At 42.0% G+C, this 18455-nt stretch overlaps 4 protein-coding genes across 4 annotated transcripts in view; all 4 read right to left on the reverse strand.

Moving 5' to 3' along the window:
• Positions 1–18455, reverse strand: part of steap3 (STEAP family member 3, metalloreductase) — a 50447-nt gene that overhangs the window by 20056 nt on the left and 11936 nt on the right. The gene's annotated exons all lie outside the window — the stretch shown is intronic.
• Positions 536–3602, reverse strand: tmem37 (transmembrane protein 37). Its single transcript, XM_078286128.1, has 2 exons — positions 3400–3602; positions 536–1995 (listed from the first exon to the last, which is right to left on the reverse strand). Exons 1-2 carry the CDS (start codon positions 3418–3420, stop codon positions 1288–1290), a joined length of 729 nt encoding a protein of 242 aa, XP_078142254.1. The 5' UTR covers positions 3421–3602; the 3' UTR covers positions 536–1287.
• On the reverse strand, positions 4893–9173 carry LOC139920350 (acyl-CoA-binding protein-like). The gene is made up of 4 exons (XM_078286274.1): positions 9149–9173; positions 7854–7971; positions 6911–6973; positions 4893–5125 (listed from the first exon to the last, which is right to left on the reverse strand). The coding sequence occupies exons 1-4, from the start codon at positions 9161–9163 to the stop codon at positions 5052–5054; spliced, it is 270 nt and encodes an 89-aa protein (XP_078142400.1). The 5' UTR covers positions 9164–9173; the 3' UTR covers positions 4893–5051.
• On the reverse strand, positions 12780–17395 carry LOC139911143 (acyl-CoA-binding protein). Its single transcript, XM_078286273.1, has 4 exons — positions 17280–17395; positions 15340–15457; positions 13845–13907; positions 12780–13153 (listed from the first exon to the last, which is right to left on the reverse strand). Exons 1-4 carry the CDS (start codon positions 17292–17294, stop codon positions 13080–13082), a joined length of 270 nt encoding a protein of 89 aa, XP_078142399.1. The 5' UTR covers positions 17295–17395; the 3' UTR covers positions 12780–13079.

The following is an 18455-nucleotide window of genomic DNA, read 5'->3' on the forward strand; positions in this document are numbered from 1 at the left end:
AGGACAGAGGAGAGATACTTCTATTGCCAAGCCTTCTCTTATCAATTGACCTTCAATCTTTGTCCTTATTATGTAAATGTGCACAGAAAAAATAACAAGTCATTGTGCAGGTGATAACTCTGTATCAGAAAAAGGAAATGATAAACCACCTTCTCTCCCTCTGTCTCTCTCTCACACACACACAGTGTGACAATTTTCATTTGAATGAAAATTTTCCACCTTGAAAAGCCAGTTACCTAAATTAAGTATTTATAATAAGCCAATAAATAGTCTGCTTGTCACTTCAATATTTAAAATTGAACATTGGGACAGAAACATCATTCTGATTCTATTTTAGCAGCAAACTAGATGCTTTGTCCCAATCATCATGGGTTACATACCAAAGTGGCTGGTAGAACAGACAAACTTACCAGCTACAGACAAAATTTACCAGTCAATTTTTGGTGGTAGCTGGAGTAATTTGTCACCGTCTTCTGTCGCTACGAGGATAAGAAAGATTCAAAGCACCTGGACAAAATGTAAAGATTTAGGTTTTATTTGAACTCTTAAGGAACATAATATTTGAAACAGTGCAGTCAGACCAATAAAGAAAATTGTTTATGTACAAAAAAGTGCTGCAGAAAAGTTTTCACATTTGAATATAGCACAGAACACAGACATGCCCTTGGTAGTCTATCACCATTAACGTTAATGATCCATGAGTAGAGATGTTCATTACTGTCCATTGCACTAATTTCTATTGATGGCTACTCTCTATCAACCAAAAGTCAAGGGAGAACTAGGAAGTGACCCCTCAACACTGACTCAGAGTCAGCCTCCCTGACCTCCATTCTTATCCATTCCCATATGGTGAGCAATTATTGTAAATCTGACCCCGGATCAGTGTCTAGAAGCCAGTTCAGCTAACAGCAATTTGCTAACTTTGCTGTTTCTAAAAACAACTTTTCAGAACATTTTTACCTTTCAGCATGCATATGTCCATGAGAGTTTATGAACAGGCAACCACCACTGGAACAGCTTTACCTTTTCACTCCCCTGCAGCTGGTAGGGATTCAGTGTCATCGGGGATTGAACCAATTTAAGGACGTCTCCCTAATCACTACGCCACCCTGCTCACGAACTGAGATGGAGCTATGCATGCTAAAAAAATGCCAATAATCAACCAAAAGCGAAATATCGCTTTAACCATTAGTTAAGAACTTATAAAATTGACCTAGATCAACTTCTAGGAAGAACTTCAACTCACTCCCATGCGCCTCAGGTCTTGTTTTACCAGAAGCATCACCCCTAGCATTTCCCCAGGATGCCACTAGGCGGAGCTGGCACTTTCATATGATGGATGTGGCGGGCTGCCATTCCATTGAGGAAGAAGAGGAAGACTGCAGTGAACTGGCACCAGAAGGTGAGGGTGAAGCCCATCGGCGACGCAAACCCCCGGAGCAGAGCCACGAACACGACGACGCCTGACGCAGACATGGACGCTGCCACCAGCACCAGGACCGACCCCAGGCCCCATCGGCGAGCAGCGTCCTGGCCCTCGCTCACCTGGGAGATCACCTGGAGCTCCAGACCGAAGATGGCAGCTACCACGGCCAGGGAGACCACAAAGCGACACAGGCCCAGCCCCACCTCCACCCCAGTCACCCCGGACTGACCCAGCTGGGTGGTGCAGTTAGGGACGGCTGGCTTTCTCTGATCCCCTGATGCTCCAGGTCCACCGAGGGCCGCTTGGCCGTGAACCATCAGATCCCCAGCTGCTGTTCCGGCATCGCGACCGACCAAAACGGCACTCGTTCCAGTCGCCCCTGCCTCCATGTTGCAGAAGTGCCACAGGCCAAACATGCGTCCGCCGGAGGTCTGAAGCCAGTTGCCGTCACACACGGCTATGGAGGAGAGGACGATGGACAGGGCCGTGCACAGGATGATCAGGCTGCGGACCAGGACTTCTAGGAAGTGGGGGCGGGGTTTCCTCTGTGGTGAAGAGCATCCTTTGACCTAGATGACATGGAGGATTCAAGACACTGGCATTATCTTGTTTTGCATAAAAAACATAATTTAAAACCTTCCTCTACCCATTCATGTTTGATTTCTGCAAGGGTACATTCACACCAAGCATGTTTGGAGAGGTTTGTACGAACTGAACACCAGAGAAGGTAAATTGCAGCGAAGAGTGCAGACAAGTCCATCATGTTTAGCTAGTTACAGATGGGAATCAAATTTGTTTTGACTCCCCTCTGCTGCCAAAATCTCTAACCTGGCGGGATGACCAAGAAACCAAACTATGTGATCATATCGGCATATGCAAGAGGTTCATGAGGTAAGAGATTCATCTCAGTAAGAGCAGCCAAATTATCTCCATTCATCAAAATAAAGTTCAGCAGGGGGACACACATGTTCCTCTTTCAATTGGCAGTAAGCAGTTAATTCATCCACTTCCCCCTGTGAATCAATGGTTTGCTTGCAAAGCATGCTTGAATTCACATATTGTTGGTGAAATCACTTAAGAGGGCATTTAGAAAGGCAGTCCTGCTGTTAAATTATCTTGATCTAGGACAGAGTCTGCAGGTTTTCATTCCAACTAACTACAGCAGCTGATTTCACTGATTAACCCCCTATCTGGTTGGGGTTGTACAAAAAAACTGGTTGGACGCCACTGATCGAGGAGGAACTAACATGAACTGTATGTAAGTTGCTGACAAACATTATTCAACACAGACCCAAAATAGGCTCTGATGCCCCCAATGAGTGCAACAATACAGATCTATGAAAAGAAAACGTCAATAAATCTCCTTGAGACACACTTCCTCTTTCAGACCTTGATAAACTCACACTCACAAGAAAAGCGAGGTAAGTGCTTAACATCTAAATTAATGGAGTTGCAGCAGCAAGCATCAAATTTAGTCCGTTTTGGTCATTTTAACTAAAACCTAAGTTACAGCCAATAACCCAATACTGCTTTATGCAGCAGGGAAAACACTTGAGGGCGTTTTGTGAATGCTTCCTCATGTCCTGCAGGAAAAAATACGACATCCTTGTTGTGATTGCAGCACGAAAGTAAACATTTTGGTATAGGGCAGATATTGTCTATGTAATGAAATGTCTTTCAACAGGCTTTTGCACTCAGGGAGAGAATGTATCAGAACAAAACTAATTATGCTGCTGTGAGCTAAAACACTACAGCATTCAGTTATAACTTCCATTACCAGACCGTTTACATGCAAATTATCTTGGGACAACTAATGTAGACTTTTTAAATAAAAACCCCTTTTCCCATCGCACATCCCCCTACGGTTTGAATAAGTTTGGATATCAAATTGTGCTGCAAATGTGAAAACCCGTTCGGTTATCAGCATTACAAGGTCGTACAGTTTTAATGAAATTAGAAGTAAATTGACTTACCTTGACACTGATCGCAGTCATGGTGTCTGTAAAGTGTGTGACCGGAGTCCAGTTATAAAGTCAAAAGTTCAGGGAAAATGTCTGGCATCAGTGTATGATTAACAAACACTTCAAGACAATGAAAGTCCCTCCGGAGAGAATAAGCGGCTGAAACCGCTCCTTTCCTTTCTTCCTGTCGGTGCTTGGCCAAATCTGTGGGAAAGAGTTTGTTTTTATGCTTATAAAAGGTCTAGACGCGGTACAATGAGCGGTTACCAGGGGAAGGAGACCAGGAGAAGAAGTATTTGAGGTTTCAGACGGCCTGTGGTGACATCTTGCGTTCAAGAAAATGTATTGCCAATTAAAAAGCACACCAACACCCACGTAAAGTAAAGCCCAGAAGTCAATAATTTATAAAAGGAAAATTATATAAGCCCACCCAGGTGAAAAAACACTTTATCCACCTTTTTATTAGCAGAATTAAGAGTTTACCCAGCTGTTTACCTCTTTGTGAAGTAAATCCATAGTATACACCGGAGTAAGTCGTTTTGAAGTGAGGGAAGTTATGAGGATAGTCTTTTAAGAAAAAATAATTAATGATAGTTGCTGACTGGAGGTTACAGATTTTTGGTTGGATGTCTATAATAATCATGTTGAACTCTGTTGAAGTTGGACTGAACCCAAAGCGGGGGAGAAAAATACTCAAATGGTAGTAGCCTACATTTTGTCATTATGGATGCTCAAACACTCAAGTGCCCATGTTTCTGCATATCAAGGACCCCCAAAAAGATCCAGGATAGAGCACAGACCCCCACTCTTCAGAGAATTTATATGAGATGACTTTGTACCAAATTATATCACTAGTGAGTGGTGGCAACAGTGGGGACAGTGTAATCTATGATAAAAACAGACCAGAGAAATAAATAGTGAAATAAACTTTGTCAGTCGGTTGGGGAACCTTGGTGGTGCCTGCACCCCACTTTAGTAACCACTTATCTATAGATGCTACCATGCAATCCTCCATCTTGTGTGGTACTGCAGGTGTATAATGCTTAATCTGCCTACATCAGTCTAACATTGTGTGACATAAATTTAGACAAACCTGTGAGTGACAGTGCATAGAAAATCAGCTCTAATGACAAACATGAATTTTTCCCTTTGCGCCTTTTGGCCCCTTTTTCCTAAAGTGAAGACTATAAACCGGACCAAATCCTTGAGGTACCATGCTAGGTCAAGGAAGTTTGATATTTTCACCTCTATCCACTGTGAATCATTTGCACACTCAAAGTTACAGTTTGACCATCTTGTAAATAATACTTACATAATGTGTGCAAAACTAGAACGCATCAGAAGGAAAATGCAGAGAATAAACCAGAGAAACAACATTGTTTTTTGAAATGGAGTCTGGCTTTATATTCATATTGCAGCAGTAATGTTTCAATATGTTTCACTAATTGTTTGCTGGTGAAGGACAGTTTCTGGCTGTTCATCCATGGTTTTCCACAAGGTCCACCAGGCGTTCACATGTGTTGTGCATCATAGTAGCAAAGGGCACAGTCCATGGGTTTAAGGCATTTAACGGGGCGAGGTGTGGGCCGGCCAGCGGTGGTCACAGCCAGCGGTGTCTGTCCCGCCAGCAGTCGGCCCGGGCAGCTCACGCTTACAGTCCAACTTTAGCTTCCATACTTCTCCTTCAGCTCCTCTACAAACTTGATGTACCCCTTTATGGCATCCTCTTCGCTCTTTCCTGTTATAAAAAATAAGTAAAACATTTAAAAAAAGGAAAAGAAATCCACCCAGTATACTTGTACACTGTTCAATATCTTCAGTGTATGATGGTCAATACATTCCAGGAGCTATTTTGTGATGAAGTGTTGTAATTTACATTTTTGGTGTCTGCCTTGTTTCTGCCTTGTTTATTTTCACTTCAGTTAGTAATTTCCTACATTTCCCAGAATGCCTTTCTACAACCCACAGAGAATGGACTTGCTACATTCAGCTGTGGTTTATACATGTAGATAGTGATAGTGGAGATAGAGATTTCCCAGTTGAAACAGTGCCAGTCAAAAAAAGTCACTGAAAAAACTCAACCTGTCTTGATGCTGCATTGCATTCTGGTCTATTTCCTGCTCCTGTGGGTGGAGAAATTGGTCTCTCTCCTCTTCTACGATGGATTTCTCCCTGTATGATTGTTGAACGTCTCTTGGTGCAAAATGGCGGCTCTAGAAAGAAGCCCTCGCTCTTTGATTCTGAGGTACTGACACCAAAACCTGACGTTTACCGCTGATGTTTTACATCCTGAAACATGCTGGCACTAGAAATATTGATGTGACATTATGTTGTTTACAGTTATTCTTGGGAACAAGAAAAATACAGCACCAAACATCAAATTGGCCCAGAAATGCAAGGCACATTGCCAATAGTAGTTTTTTTAAGGGATAAGTTTGGTGATTTTGGACCTATAGTATATATAATTATATAATTATCTCTTACACACCTGTAGTAGGCTACTTGGACCCACAGACAATATTGTCTCCAGAGTCAGCTGTCAGTTCAGTTGAAACAGCGAGCTCCACTGCCTCTTGCTGATAACAATCAGTTCAAACGGGTTTGTCAAAATATCTCCCAAAAAGCCATTTGTAGGCTGCACAGGGGAGCTGAAAATAAACTGAAAAGTTGCAAAGTACATAAATTAAAATGAGCTCTGACTTCATGATACAATTCTGCCATTACGCACACTTTCACTAATCAGGAAATCACTGAACTATTTTTCTCTGCACTCACTGTTAGCAGCAAGAGGCAGCGGAGCTCGCTGTTTCAACCGACAGCTGACTCTGGAGACAATATTCTCTGTACTGCAGGTATGGAAGAGACAAATTATATATAGGTGCAATATCGCTGAACTTATCCTTTATGTGTTAAAGTGTTTTAGGGTGGATTTTTCAAGTAGGTTCTGGCAAGAGTGTGAGTGAATAGAATTATGAAAATGAAGGCAGAGCAAGATAGAGCTCTAGTAAGCTCTAGTTCTAGTAATCAGGGATTTGATCTAATATGTTGCACAATCATTCTATTCCAAGTTTGTGCTTTGACCAATTAGTTGATCAATTATTTAGATTTGGTGGCTGATGGTGTCAAATCTGGAAGAGAGACATTCCTGAATGTGAACGTGAACTTCAGTGAAGATCAGTGGCCAATTCCAGACAGCCTTCACCAAATCCAACACACACACACACACACACACACACACTCCGATATGAAATTAAAATTTTTAACTCTCAAAAATGATTTCATGTCACTTGCCTTTCAGCAGGAAACACTTAAAATATTGCACTAAAAGATGGGAAACCGCATCAAAGAGTGTGTGTGTGGAATCGGCCACAGGTACATTACATGGAGGTAGATTCCCATACTCCTTGTCAAGCGTTTGGCTCGGACCTGGGTAGTAATGTGAAGCAGTAACACTGCAACTCTCCCTCACAGTGATCAAGTCATATCTGGAACAGCAGCACCATCTACAGGGCGGAACATGTACCTTTCTCCTTCTCCCAGGCGTCCCATTTGGTTTTCCCAGTGTCATCCACTATGCTAGAACGATCTTCAGAGAGAAAGAGACACACAGAGATAGAAACTAGAGTTAGTTGAAAGAAAAATGATTGAAGGATGGTTGATTACTGGCTTCAGTGTCAGGTAGACAAATTTACCAATCACTGCATTCTGCTTTTGGCTGATGTCAATTTCCTACAATGATTGTATGTGTAATAGTGGTGATAATGTGATGGACAGAACTGCATTGATCGTACTGAGCTGCAAAGTGGCAGCAGGCTGTGAGTTAACTAACGCCTGAACTACACAGCATGCGCAACATTTGCATATCCAAACTTATTGCGGCCCAGTTGCAGCTCGGCAGTTTAACCTGCTGCACCAGGTCCGTTCTTGTTCTGTCCGCAGTCTGCCCGCCCGTTGTGCTGCGCTTATCTACATTTAACCTATGGGTAAGTGAACACAGTTATCTAGTTTTGCTTGTTGTTCCATTAACAACTCAAGTTGTATCGTGAGGAACATTAATATACCATATAGTGTACTTATGTCACTTTTTTTGAGAGAGTAGGCGTACTGTAGCCAAATAGAAGGCTTCTCAGCGCATATCCATAGATCATCTCTAACATTTATGTATCCTCTATTTGGTTAACTGACAAGGTGATAACTGACTGCAGTAACCAAAATCTTGCCATTATATAAATACATAACAGACGGATGCGTAGTCCGACAAAAATAGAAGCCATGCGTATTTCCAAAGTTGTGGCTCCGATCCGGCTCCAGATCTGTCAACGTGCTGCGTGCTGCGTGCTGCGTGCTGCGGCCGGTGCAGCAGCTGCACTGAAGTAAATGGCTGCTTATCTGATCCGACCCGTCCGATTCAAACAGACGGAACAGAAATGCAACCGGTGTAGTTAAACCGTAAGCCGCTGTCTCACCGATGTTGACGTCGCCTACGGTGACCTGCTTGAACAGGCCGTAGAGCCTCAGCATCTCTGCATCGCTCAACTTCACCTTCAGCTGCTTCGCCTCAGTGACAGCTGCGTCGAACTTAACCTGCACAGGAGAGGAAAACAATTCAGTGGTTAATACTTTTTTGATCCCTGTGGACTCCATGGAGGTCAGAGGTCAGGGTCAGCTACAGAGCAGGATCCTGGAGCTGGTAGGGATTCAGTGTCTTGCTCAAGGACACATGCTTCCGACACTGGTCCTTCAGGTGAAAGATGGTCTGTCCAACCACCCTGCTACCACGCTATTAAAAAGGTGGATTTGCACTGACTTCCTGGGCTAGGATTGCTAATGCAGCACAGATCATTCACCTAAGCTTGCTTCATGTTTGCCAAAAGTGTGTCAATGGGCACAAGTTTTATAAAATCAGTTGTAGCATAAGTCTATACCACCGCAAAACAGAGAAACCAATGAAAAACCATCAGACAGATTCTGATAAGTAAGAGGTGGCTGGTGAGTTGAACTTTGTTTGGGGTGTGACTCTCTCTAAACTCTCCTGACAATCTGAACAAATGCACTTAGTGGTAGTGCTAGAGCTACAGCACAGCCTGAGCTCACCCTGACATCCTTTCATTCAGTGAAAAGAGCGCTCCTTCAATCTGGCAGTGAAGCACAATGTAACTGAAAAGAGGCATTTGGCTGCCAATACATGGCTAGAAGTACAATAAGCTCTTCAGCTGGACCGACTGAATCAAGGAGTCCCTTGTTTGATCTGAAAAAGAAGCCGTGCTGATTTCTTATGGAGGTCGAATTTTAGATAATCTTCTGATATTAGTGAGATACCAATCTGACAAGGTGTGCTTTAACACTCCCTGTTGTTCTGCTGTAGACACTATACCACCCAAACACACAGGTTACTGCACAGTGGTGGAAATATTATGCATAAATACACTGTATGACATGCACACATGCCCTCAGAGGATGGTGCAAGTGGTGAAACAAGTCCCACCATCACACCCTAAAATGAAATATCAACAAATTTGCTGACGGCCAAAGAACATTCATGCATTAAGTTCACATTCATATGCAGAGATATCTCTTGTCGTCCATCTGCAGCACCGGTTAGAAAACAACACACTCTTCAGCTGCCATGTCTTCACAGAAAGGAAACACCACCCAGCCAGCCGTGCCGAGGGGCGCAGCCATCCTGGTTGAACTTTTCTGCGGTACACAGGAAAAGCTTAGCTAAGTTTAACTAATGAAATGTTACAAATTCAATACACACCATAAGAGAAGTCATTATAACAGTTCTGTTTTCAAGGAGGCCCGCTTGCCGCTCTGCAGACAAACTGCTGGTTTACAGGATATGATGAAGATAGCTTGGGTCTTGTAGTTTAAAGGATAAAATTCACTGTTGCCCTTTATACGTGAGCCTGTGCACGTTGGATACGCCTCCTCAGCGCCACTGGCTGATTTAATGAGTGACATCATACGAAAGCTGTTGAATGGTTGGCGTGATAACGGTCGAGCGCAGGAGCCAGACTGAAAACCAGTGTAGTCAGAAATGAAATTATAGGCAAACTATCTAAGCAAAAGGCAAAGAACCACTAATTGAAACAAAAATCAGTAAAATTTTCAGAGTAGCATCAAAGAGTTCACAGTTCACTCAGTTCACTAAACTCTAAACTATGGCTAAGTCCCTATATCTTATATCATTTGCCACCAAAAAACTGTATCCCTTTCAGACTCCATTCCTTTATCTCACCCTGAACCGAAAACTTTACCTCTCTGTCACAAATTAGTTACATCCCAACAAAACATGTTCCACATTTTATTTACAGCCACATTCCTCGGGCTTTTCAAATTTGTGTGAAAGTCCTGCTTCTTTTTTGTTTTCATTTGTGTTATTTTTCTTATGACTGTACAACTCATAGGTTACTAACTTGTACCTCTATTGTTAAAATGTCAGTATCTGTATGTATGAGTGGTGGGTCAGTGGTCTAAGGGGCGTGCCATGTGGGCGACGTCCTGGGTTCAAATTCAGCCCGGGACTTTTGTTGCATGTCGTCCCTCTCTCTCTGACAATCTTTCCTGTATACAGTATATCTACATTGATCTGTCAAATAAAGGAGGAGGAGGAGGTGCTTTGATGTGTACAGTAGGCTTGGGTGGTATCCACAATTTAATATTGAGATGTTGTCCCGCCAAAATATTGCAACATGCAATATTATTGTTGAGCAGCTGAAGCTGTATAATGTACATGGGCTGTGTGAATGGTATAAATCAGAGTTTTCCGAAGCCATGATACTTAAAAGGTAAACACGTACTTACAATATACAATTACAATTTTTTATTATTAAATGTACAATATATGTGTCATATGTATTCTAAAATGTTATGCACATTATGTTGTGTTAATCTCGTGGCACTTAGCAATGAAACCCAGGTGATGTGATGTGAACGCAGCACTAGGTATAAAAGCCCTGTGCTTTGTGTTTTGTTTTGTTTTTTCTTTTTTTTTAATGTAATTTATTTATTCTGTTTGTCTGTCATGTTTTGTGATTATTGACCCACTCTGTATTTTCCTCACTGACTGCTCTGGTCGCACTGCAGCACTCTGCGTACTGTAGGGTGTGACACTGTTGTTGCACATCTCCCTACAGTTTGAATAAATCTGAATATCAGTTTGTAGTGCAGATGTGAAAACCTGTTTTGCAGTTATAAGGCCCTACAGTTTTAATCAAATTAAAAGTGAATCATCTTACCTTGACACTGATAGCAGTCACGGTGTCTGTAGCGGACATGTCGAGAGCCTGGTTGTCAAAAGTTCAGGGAAAATGTCTGGCATCAGTGTATGACAAACACTACAAGACAGTGAAAGTCCCTCCGGAGAGAATAAGCAGCTGAAACTGCTCCTTTCCTTTCTTCTTGTCGGTCTGGTAACGAGGGGAAGGAGTCCATGGCCTAATCTGAGGGAAAGTGTTTGTTTTTATACTTATGAAAGCTCCAGACGTGGTACAATGAGCGGTAACCAGGGGAAGGAGACCAGGGACCAGATGCATAAATGATGCATATGCACAAAAATAATGTATATATACTTTGCACACAGAAATTGGTTTATATAAAGAAGAAACACGCCGTGAGAATGTGCGCACCTCCACGCATGCTCTACACCATGTACAGACTTTTCTGAGTCAGCTGAGCAGAGTGTGATATAACAATATATAGAAAGATATCAAAGACGGAATTTGGGCAAGATTTTATTTGGAGCCTTAATCTTTTCAGCACACCATAGTAGCCTATTAAGTCTCAATAGAGTTTAATATAATAACATTTATAGATGTGTGCGTTATCTCTACAAGCATGATTTTTATTATACAGTATGTAAACCAATGCAATATCAGTCAGGAGAGAAAGGCAGTTTTATTTGATGGGAGGGGCGGAGGGGTGATGGAAAGTGAGTGACTTTAATGTATGCATTTATGTACATTATGCATTTGCAACTGTTCCATTTAGTCTCAATTCCCCTGTGGAACCTACAAATGCCTTTCCCACAGCGCAGCCGAGGGCATCAGGAGCCAAATTCAGGTCAGTCAGTCAGTCAGTCAGTCAGGTAACGCTTAGTGAGATGATGCGCTTCATCAGATGGCCTCTAGAGGGCGTTTGTGACTGTGAGATGGAGTGTTTTCCCATACAGAGGCACAAAATCAAAAGTTGATCACTGTGTAGAAATGGATCTAAATCGATCTCTAATGCGCCTGATGTGCGCATCACGTCATGTCTGTAATTTGGAGATGTACAGACAGCAGACCAGCAGACTGAACTCAATCCACAGTCTCCCGGTGTGAAAAGAAAAGTGAAACTTAATATTCCACAGTCAGTAACGACAGTAACTCGTCTTCGCTGCCCTACAAACTTTAACGGTACCTTCTGGTATTTAAGTAATATTAGTGGAATTCGGTAATTTAATCATGTTGCAGTGCTTCAGTGCATAGAATTGAACACGCGCCGTGGGTCTGTACAGGATCTGTGCTTGTTTATATATTTTGACATAGTCTTTGGACCGCTTCTTAGCAGCAAGAGGCCTAGCAACAGCAGCCAGTTTCAGCTGACAGCTGACTTGGGAGCCAATATTCTCTGCCGGTCCAAGTAACTACAGGTATGTAAGGGACGATTGCATCACCTAACTTATCCTTTAAAAGTGTGAGTTGCTCCATGTTAACAGAGCCCCCTGGAAACACCTGCTGTGGTACTCACCTTTGTATTCAATGAAACTTTGACCGCATCTGGTGTGCAGGTACGCCAACACGTCTGACTTCTAATAAATGTCTAATAAATGTCTAATAATAAACACCTCCCACCATAAATGTCTCCTGGCCAAAACGACTGCTAATAGAGTTCTATTGGCTAAATTTCATATTCACAAACCCAAGTTTTCTAGTAGGAAACCTCTTTTCTCTGTGCTCATTAAGGAATCTGAACAATACATAAACACATAAAAAAAACTACAAAAAACAGAACCACAAAATTTTCATCTAATTTTAAAGCTGTAAGAACTTTGGATGCTTGTAATACTTTGTGTTTGTGTAAAGCACCAACCGCTGGATTTTCTTTCATGTTCTTTTTTGTTATGACCATACTGTATACTGTTGTATACGGTTCCTATGTCCCTAATAAAATGTATTATTTTTTTTTAAAAAAGTTTTGATTACATTCTCTTCTGACAAACATGAATTTTCATATTCCCTTTGAGCCTTTTGGCCTCTTTTTCATCATAAACCTGCCCAAATCCTTCATTTGCACATTCAAAGTTACAGTTTGACCATCCTGTAAATAACACTTTCATTATGTGTGCAAAACTAGAACACAACAGAGGGAAAATGCAGAGAATAAACCAGAGAAACAACTTTTTTTTTTTTTTGGACAAGGAGTCCTGCTTTATATTCATATTACAGGAGTAATGTTTCAGTCCTTGTTTGCTGGTGAAGGACGGATTCTGTCTGTCCGTCCGTGGTTTTTCGGCCACCTAAATCTCATTGGACCACTGGCGATCCACCAGGCGTTCACATGTGTTGTGCGTCATAGTAGCAAAGGGCACAGTCCATGGGTTTAAGGCATTTAACGGGGCGAGGTGTGGGCCGGCCAGCGGTGGTCACAGCCAGCGGTGTCTGTCCCGCCAGCGGTCGACCCGGCCAGCTCACGCTTACAGTACAACTTTAGCTTCCATACTTCTCCTTCAGCTCCTCTACCAACTTGATGTACTCGTTCATGGCATCATCTTGGCTCTTTCCTATTATAAGAAAAAAAAAAAACAACATTAACAAACATTCACCCTCATATACTGGTACACTGTGCAATATTTTCCATTTATGGTGGTCAAAGCATTCCAGGATTTATTTTGTGATGAAGTGTTTTTGTAATTTTTTGGTGAACCCACTTTCCCTCAATCTGCCTCATCTGCTTCTACGTCAGTTAGTGATTTCCTACATTTCCCAGAATGCCTTTTCAACAACCCCTTAGAGAACGGGCTTGAACTTGTGGCATTCTGCTGTTGGTTATATGCTACGCAAAGGTTTCAAAGCATGTTAAGCTCTTTCCCAGGAAGGCTGAGGAATAGGCAGGCTGTGTGTTTGGTGCGTCTTTTATTAAATATTTTTGAAACTATTTGTTAAGTTTATAAGAAATTCTCAGTGATTTACTGCAGTCGATTCGGTACCGATATCGAGGTTCCAAAGCTGGTAACGAAGTCAAAACTTTGGTATTGAAACAACCTTACTCTGGCATGAAATAAAAATGCTCAGCTCTCAAATATGATTTCATGTCAGTTGCGATACGTTACATGGAGGTAGATTCCCATACTCATGGTCAAGAGTTTGGCTCGGACCTGGGTAGCAATGTGAAGGACTAACACTGCAACTGTCCCTCACAGTGATCAAGCCATATCTGGAACAGCAGCACCATCTACAGGGCGGAACATGTACCTTTCTCCTTCTCCCAGGCGTCCCATTTGGCTTTCCCAGTGAAATCCAGCATGCCAGGACGAGCTTCAGAGAGAGAGAGAGAGAGAGACACACACACACACACACACACACACACACACACACACACACACACACACACACACACACACACACACACACACACACACACACACACAGAAATAAGAGTTGAAGTAATTGAAAGAAGTTCACAGAAGCCTGAGGTCAGTGCCTGATAAGTCAAAGTGTATTGCATCTCATTTAATCTAATTTCAGGTAGGTGATTTTAGAAGACACATAGCTTCAATTAGCCGAGAACGCTGCTGTCCAATACACACCCACAGGGCAAACACACTCTCCAACTGTTGAACCCATGAACGATTAAAACACGTCCTTTCAACACAATAACACTCACACTGCAGTTAAACATGTCTTCAGATAGCTGCGATTCAACAATAATAATAATAATAATAACTTTATTTGTATAGCGCTTTTCAATACAGGTAACAAAGCGCTTCACAACAAACAAACAGAAATAATATTAAATAAAACATCACACAATAAAAGCTTTTTTTTAATAAAAATGTGTCTTAAGAAGTGAAATAAAACGGGGAACTGACTCTGCAAGCCTGATCTCCTCTGGCAGATTGTTCTAAAGTCTAGGGGCCCTGACGGCAAAGGCTAGGATAAAAGGTCAGAAATATAAGGAGGGGCCAGCCTTGTATTATCACAACATTTCAGTTATAATAGCCCATTTGATACTTTGATACTTCCTTATTTACTTTGCTGGCTGCCAAATGTCTGCTGCATTCAGGTCACATCAGAAAAAGGCAAAGAACAGGCTTTTGCTGCTTCAGCTTGAAAGTGCCGTTTACACCTTTTACTTGATTAATCACACACTGATTGTATGTGTGAATACAACTGATTTTGTGATATTTAACACCTTGAACTGCCGACTTTGGTGGAATCCCTGCTGTGTTGACACACTTCCTACATTTGTGATGCCAGGTGGGAGGTAACGGAGCCCGCAAAAACTTCCCACATATTGTACTTGTAATTAGCACTAGGTGGTTGACGTGAATGTTTTTTCCCCAGTCGGCAGTTCATATTTACAGAGATTAAATATGCACTGAACGCAGCATCAGAGTACTTGAGCAGTCTAGCTGATGCTGGTTCAAATAACAAATCTAATACAGAAATATACGCAAGTTTCAGGCAATGGATCATCATAAATTGGATGTAGGCAGGTCCCATTGCAGGGTGTCATTGTATTGAAAAGTTGTGTTAATCACTTTTGGGTTCAATTGTTGGAGAGTGTGTTTACTCTGTGTGTGTGTGTGTGTGTGTACAGCAGCGCTCCCAGGGAACTGAAGCTACATCAAGCTCTACAGTGAAGTCAGTTTGAACACAATCAAATCGTCATGATGGCAGAAACTAGGAGAACAAGGCCCAGGTTGAAAATAACCGGATTTATCCTTTCAGTAAGCCGCCGTCTCACCGGTGTTGACGTCACCCACGGTGGACTGCTTGAACAGGCTGTAGACCTTCAGCATCTCTGCATCGCTCGGCTTCACCTTCAGCTGCTTCACCTCTTCGGCAGCTGTGTCAAACTTAGCCTGCACAGGAGAGGAAAACAATTCAGTGTTAAATGTTTTTTTGTTGTTCCCTGTGGACTCCAGGGGGGTCAGAGGTCAGGATGAGCTACAGAGCAGATGAGGACAAGTTTTATAAAATCAGTCTATAGCACCGCAAAACAGAGAAACCAATGAAAAAACCTTCAGATAAGAAAGAGATGACTGATGAGTTGAACTTTGTCTGGGGTGTGACAACTTAACTCTCCTCACAATCTGCACCAATGCACTTAGTGAGGCCGGCGTATTGATATGACCAGAGTGGTAAACTACAGCCTGAGCTAACCTTGAAATCCTTTCATTCAGTGAGAAGAGCGCTCCTTCAATCTGGCTGTGAAGTACAATGTAACTGAAAAGAGGCATTTGGCTGCCAATACAAGTACAATAAGCTCATTGATTCAGTCGGACCCTTTCACAAAACAACAAAACCACACTGGCTGTGCCACTCTGTGCCAACTGTGCCAGAGGGGAAGACCAGGTTGAACACTAGAAGAAGTCATTATGAAAATAAAGCGCAAAACACAAAGATAGCAGCTGAGATCAAGTAGCGGTAGAAGAAGAAGAAACAGGTTTCTGCACTCTCTTATATTGTGTATGTGCAACTGCTCCCATTTTGGTTGTATTCATGCAAAAGATGATTTACATGGGTCTAATTATCACCAGAGAACTGCTTTGGACTCATTTGAATAAATGCATGCAAATACAACATGAAATACGCCCAACTTCATTTCAAATTCACGACATTGTTTTGGTGGTGTGTGGGCTAAAAACAACCAAATCTTACCAAAAAACACTGTGCTGCTGGAGTATGCAAAGTGCTTTGAATACCAAAAAAGGGGAGAAAAAAAAAATACCCCTAGCCAGGATTTTGGCCAGGATGTCGCAACGTGTGTGTGAGGAAATTACAGCAATCACAAGCAACAAGCCCTGAAATCTAATCTACTAAGCTCTACCGCAGAAATTCAATATCCTTTGGCCTCATATAACAGGAGCAAAGATCAAGCTGCAGGAACACAGTTGACAATATTAAAGTTTTTTCCTGGCCCTCGAGAGCCGTCACAAGCACACAGGTTAGAGCAGAGGGATGAGTGACACCCTGCGTCCCAGTGCAGCTGCTCAGGGGAGGACTGGTTGTACTGGTCGGCTCCCAGATGTGACTGTGTGTAACTGAGTTACTGTGCAACAGGCTGTTGCTGGAAACCAGCATGGGGCTCAGTGGACTTTCCCCTGAATAAATAAAGGGCAAGTTGATTTAATCCTTTGAAAGCATGTGACCAGGCATGCAGGGCTGCTAGTCAGATCTGGAAAAGAAGCCATGCTGATTTCTTATGGAGGCTGAATTTTAGATTCTGATATTAGTGACAGATACCAATCTAAGGTGTGCTTTAACACTCCCTGTTGTTCTGCTGTAGACACTATACCACCCAAACACACAGGTTACCGCACAGTGGCGGAAATACTACGCATTTATACACTATGAAATATACACATGCCCTCAGGATGTTGAAAGTCCCAACACCACACCCTAAAATGATATCACCGACTTATAACCAAAGGACATACATGCATCGAGTTCACGTTCATATGCAGATGTGTTTCTCGTCGTCCATCTGCAGCACCGGTGAGAAAACAATACACTCTTCAGCTGCCATGTCTTCACAGAAAGGAAACACCACCCAGACAGCCATGGCGAGAGGGGCGCAGCCATCCTGATACACTAACGGCTCGCTCCGTCGCTTATTCTGCGGTGCACAGGACAAGCTTTTGCTAAATTAAGCTATCGAAATATTACAAATTCAGTACGCACCTTAAGATCAGCCATTATAACAGTTCTGTTCCCCGCTTGCCGCTCCGCAGACACACACAGACCGTTGCTGAGAAAACGTGGAGAAAAAAAACTCAGTTGTCCGTATTATACATGAGCCTGCGCAGCTCGGATACGCCCCCCTCAACGCCTCCCAATGGCTTATTTAATGAGTGACATCACACCGAAGCCGTTCATTGGTTGGCGTGATAACGGTAACCAATCAAACCTCTAGAATTAGGAACGCGAGGTCAGTGCTGAAACTGGGGCAAGGGGTCACGGCCATACTACAGCCTCCGTCTGAAAACCAGTGTAGTAGGAGATGAAATTGTATCTTTACGAACCAGTAATCCCTTACTGTAACCTTACATTTACAGTAAGTCACCCCTTAATTCAAGCAAAATCCCCTTAAAATTAGTTAAGGGAGTATTAATGGAGGAGATCCCATCAAAACCTCCTTAAACACCCCTTCATTTGTGACTCCTTTCTAATTTAATGTAAAATTCAGGGAGACAGGAACTTTCCATTAATTTCCACTTAATAACCCTGTAAACCACAAAAGGCATGAAAAATCCCTTAATTTCTATAGTGTCTGTGAATCAACCCATGAATAAATCCCTTAAAACCCATGATAGGCCTACTTAACCTTACTTTTTTAAAGCAATATATTTTTAATGGATAATTAATGTTTATGTAATGAGAAATCAAGGACATTTCAAGGATAAAATTAAGGGGTTATATCAGATTTTTCCAGCGCAGTGAGTTTGATGAGCAGAAAATGTTTCAGTGATATAAAACCAAACATCGTCAGGTCAGTCCAGAAGAAGAAGAAGAAGAAGAAGAAGAAGAAGAAGAAGAAGAAGCAGAAGAAGGGGAGGAGAGAATACTACATTCATAAAAATAAATGTGTCCATAAAATGCCTCTTTATACATTATTCTATAACACTGACATTAGAAGTTATATAAAAACCTTATCAAACGTACAAAATTATCAGTAATGTAGCTTTTCAAGTTACTGTGAAGGCCCTGCTTCTTTTTTGTTTTCATATATATTTTACTTACTACTGTATCTGTATAACTCACATGATACTAACTTGGACCATTATTGTTAAAATGTCGATATATATATGAGTGATTGTTTCTATGTAATAACTACCTCGCAAAAAAAAAAAAAACGTG

The sequence above is a fragment of the Centroberyx gerrardi genome, chromosome 10 (assembly GCF_048128805.1).
Source record: "Centroberyx gerrardi isolate f3 chromosome 10, fCenGer3.hap1.cur.20231027, whole genome shotgun sequence".
Classification (NCBI taxonomy): domain Eukaryota; kingdom Metazoa; phylum Chordata; class Actinopteri; order Beryciformes; family Berycidae; genus Centroberyx; species Centroberyx gerrardi.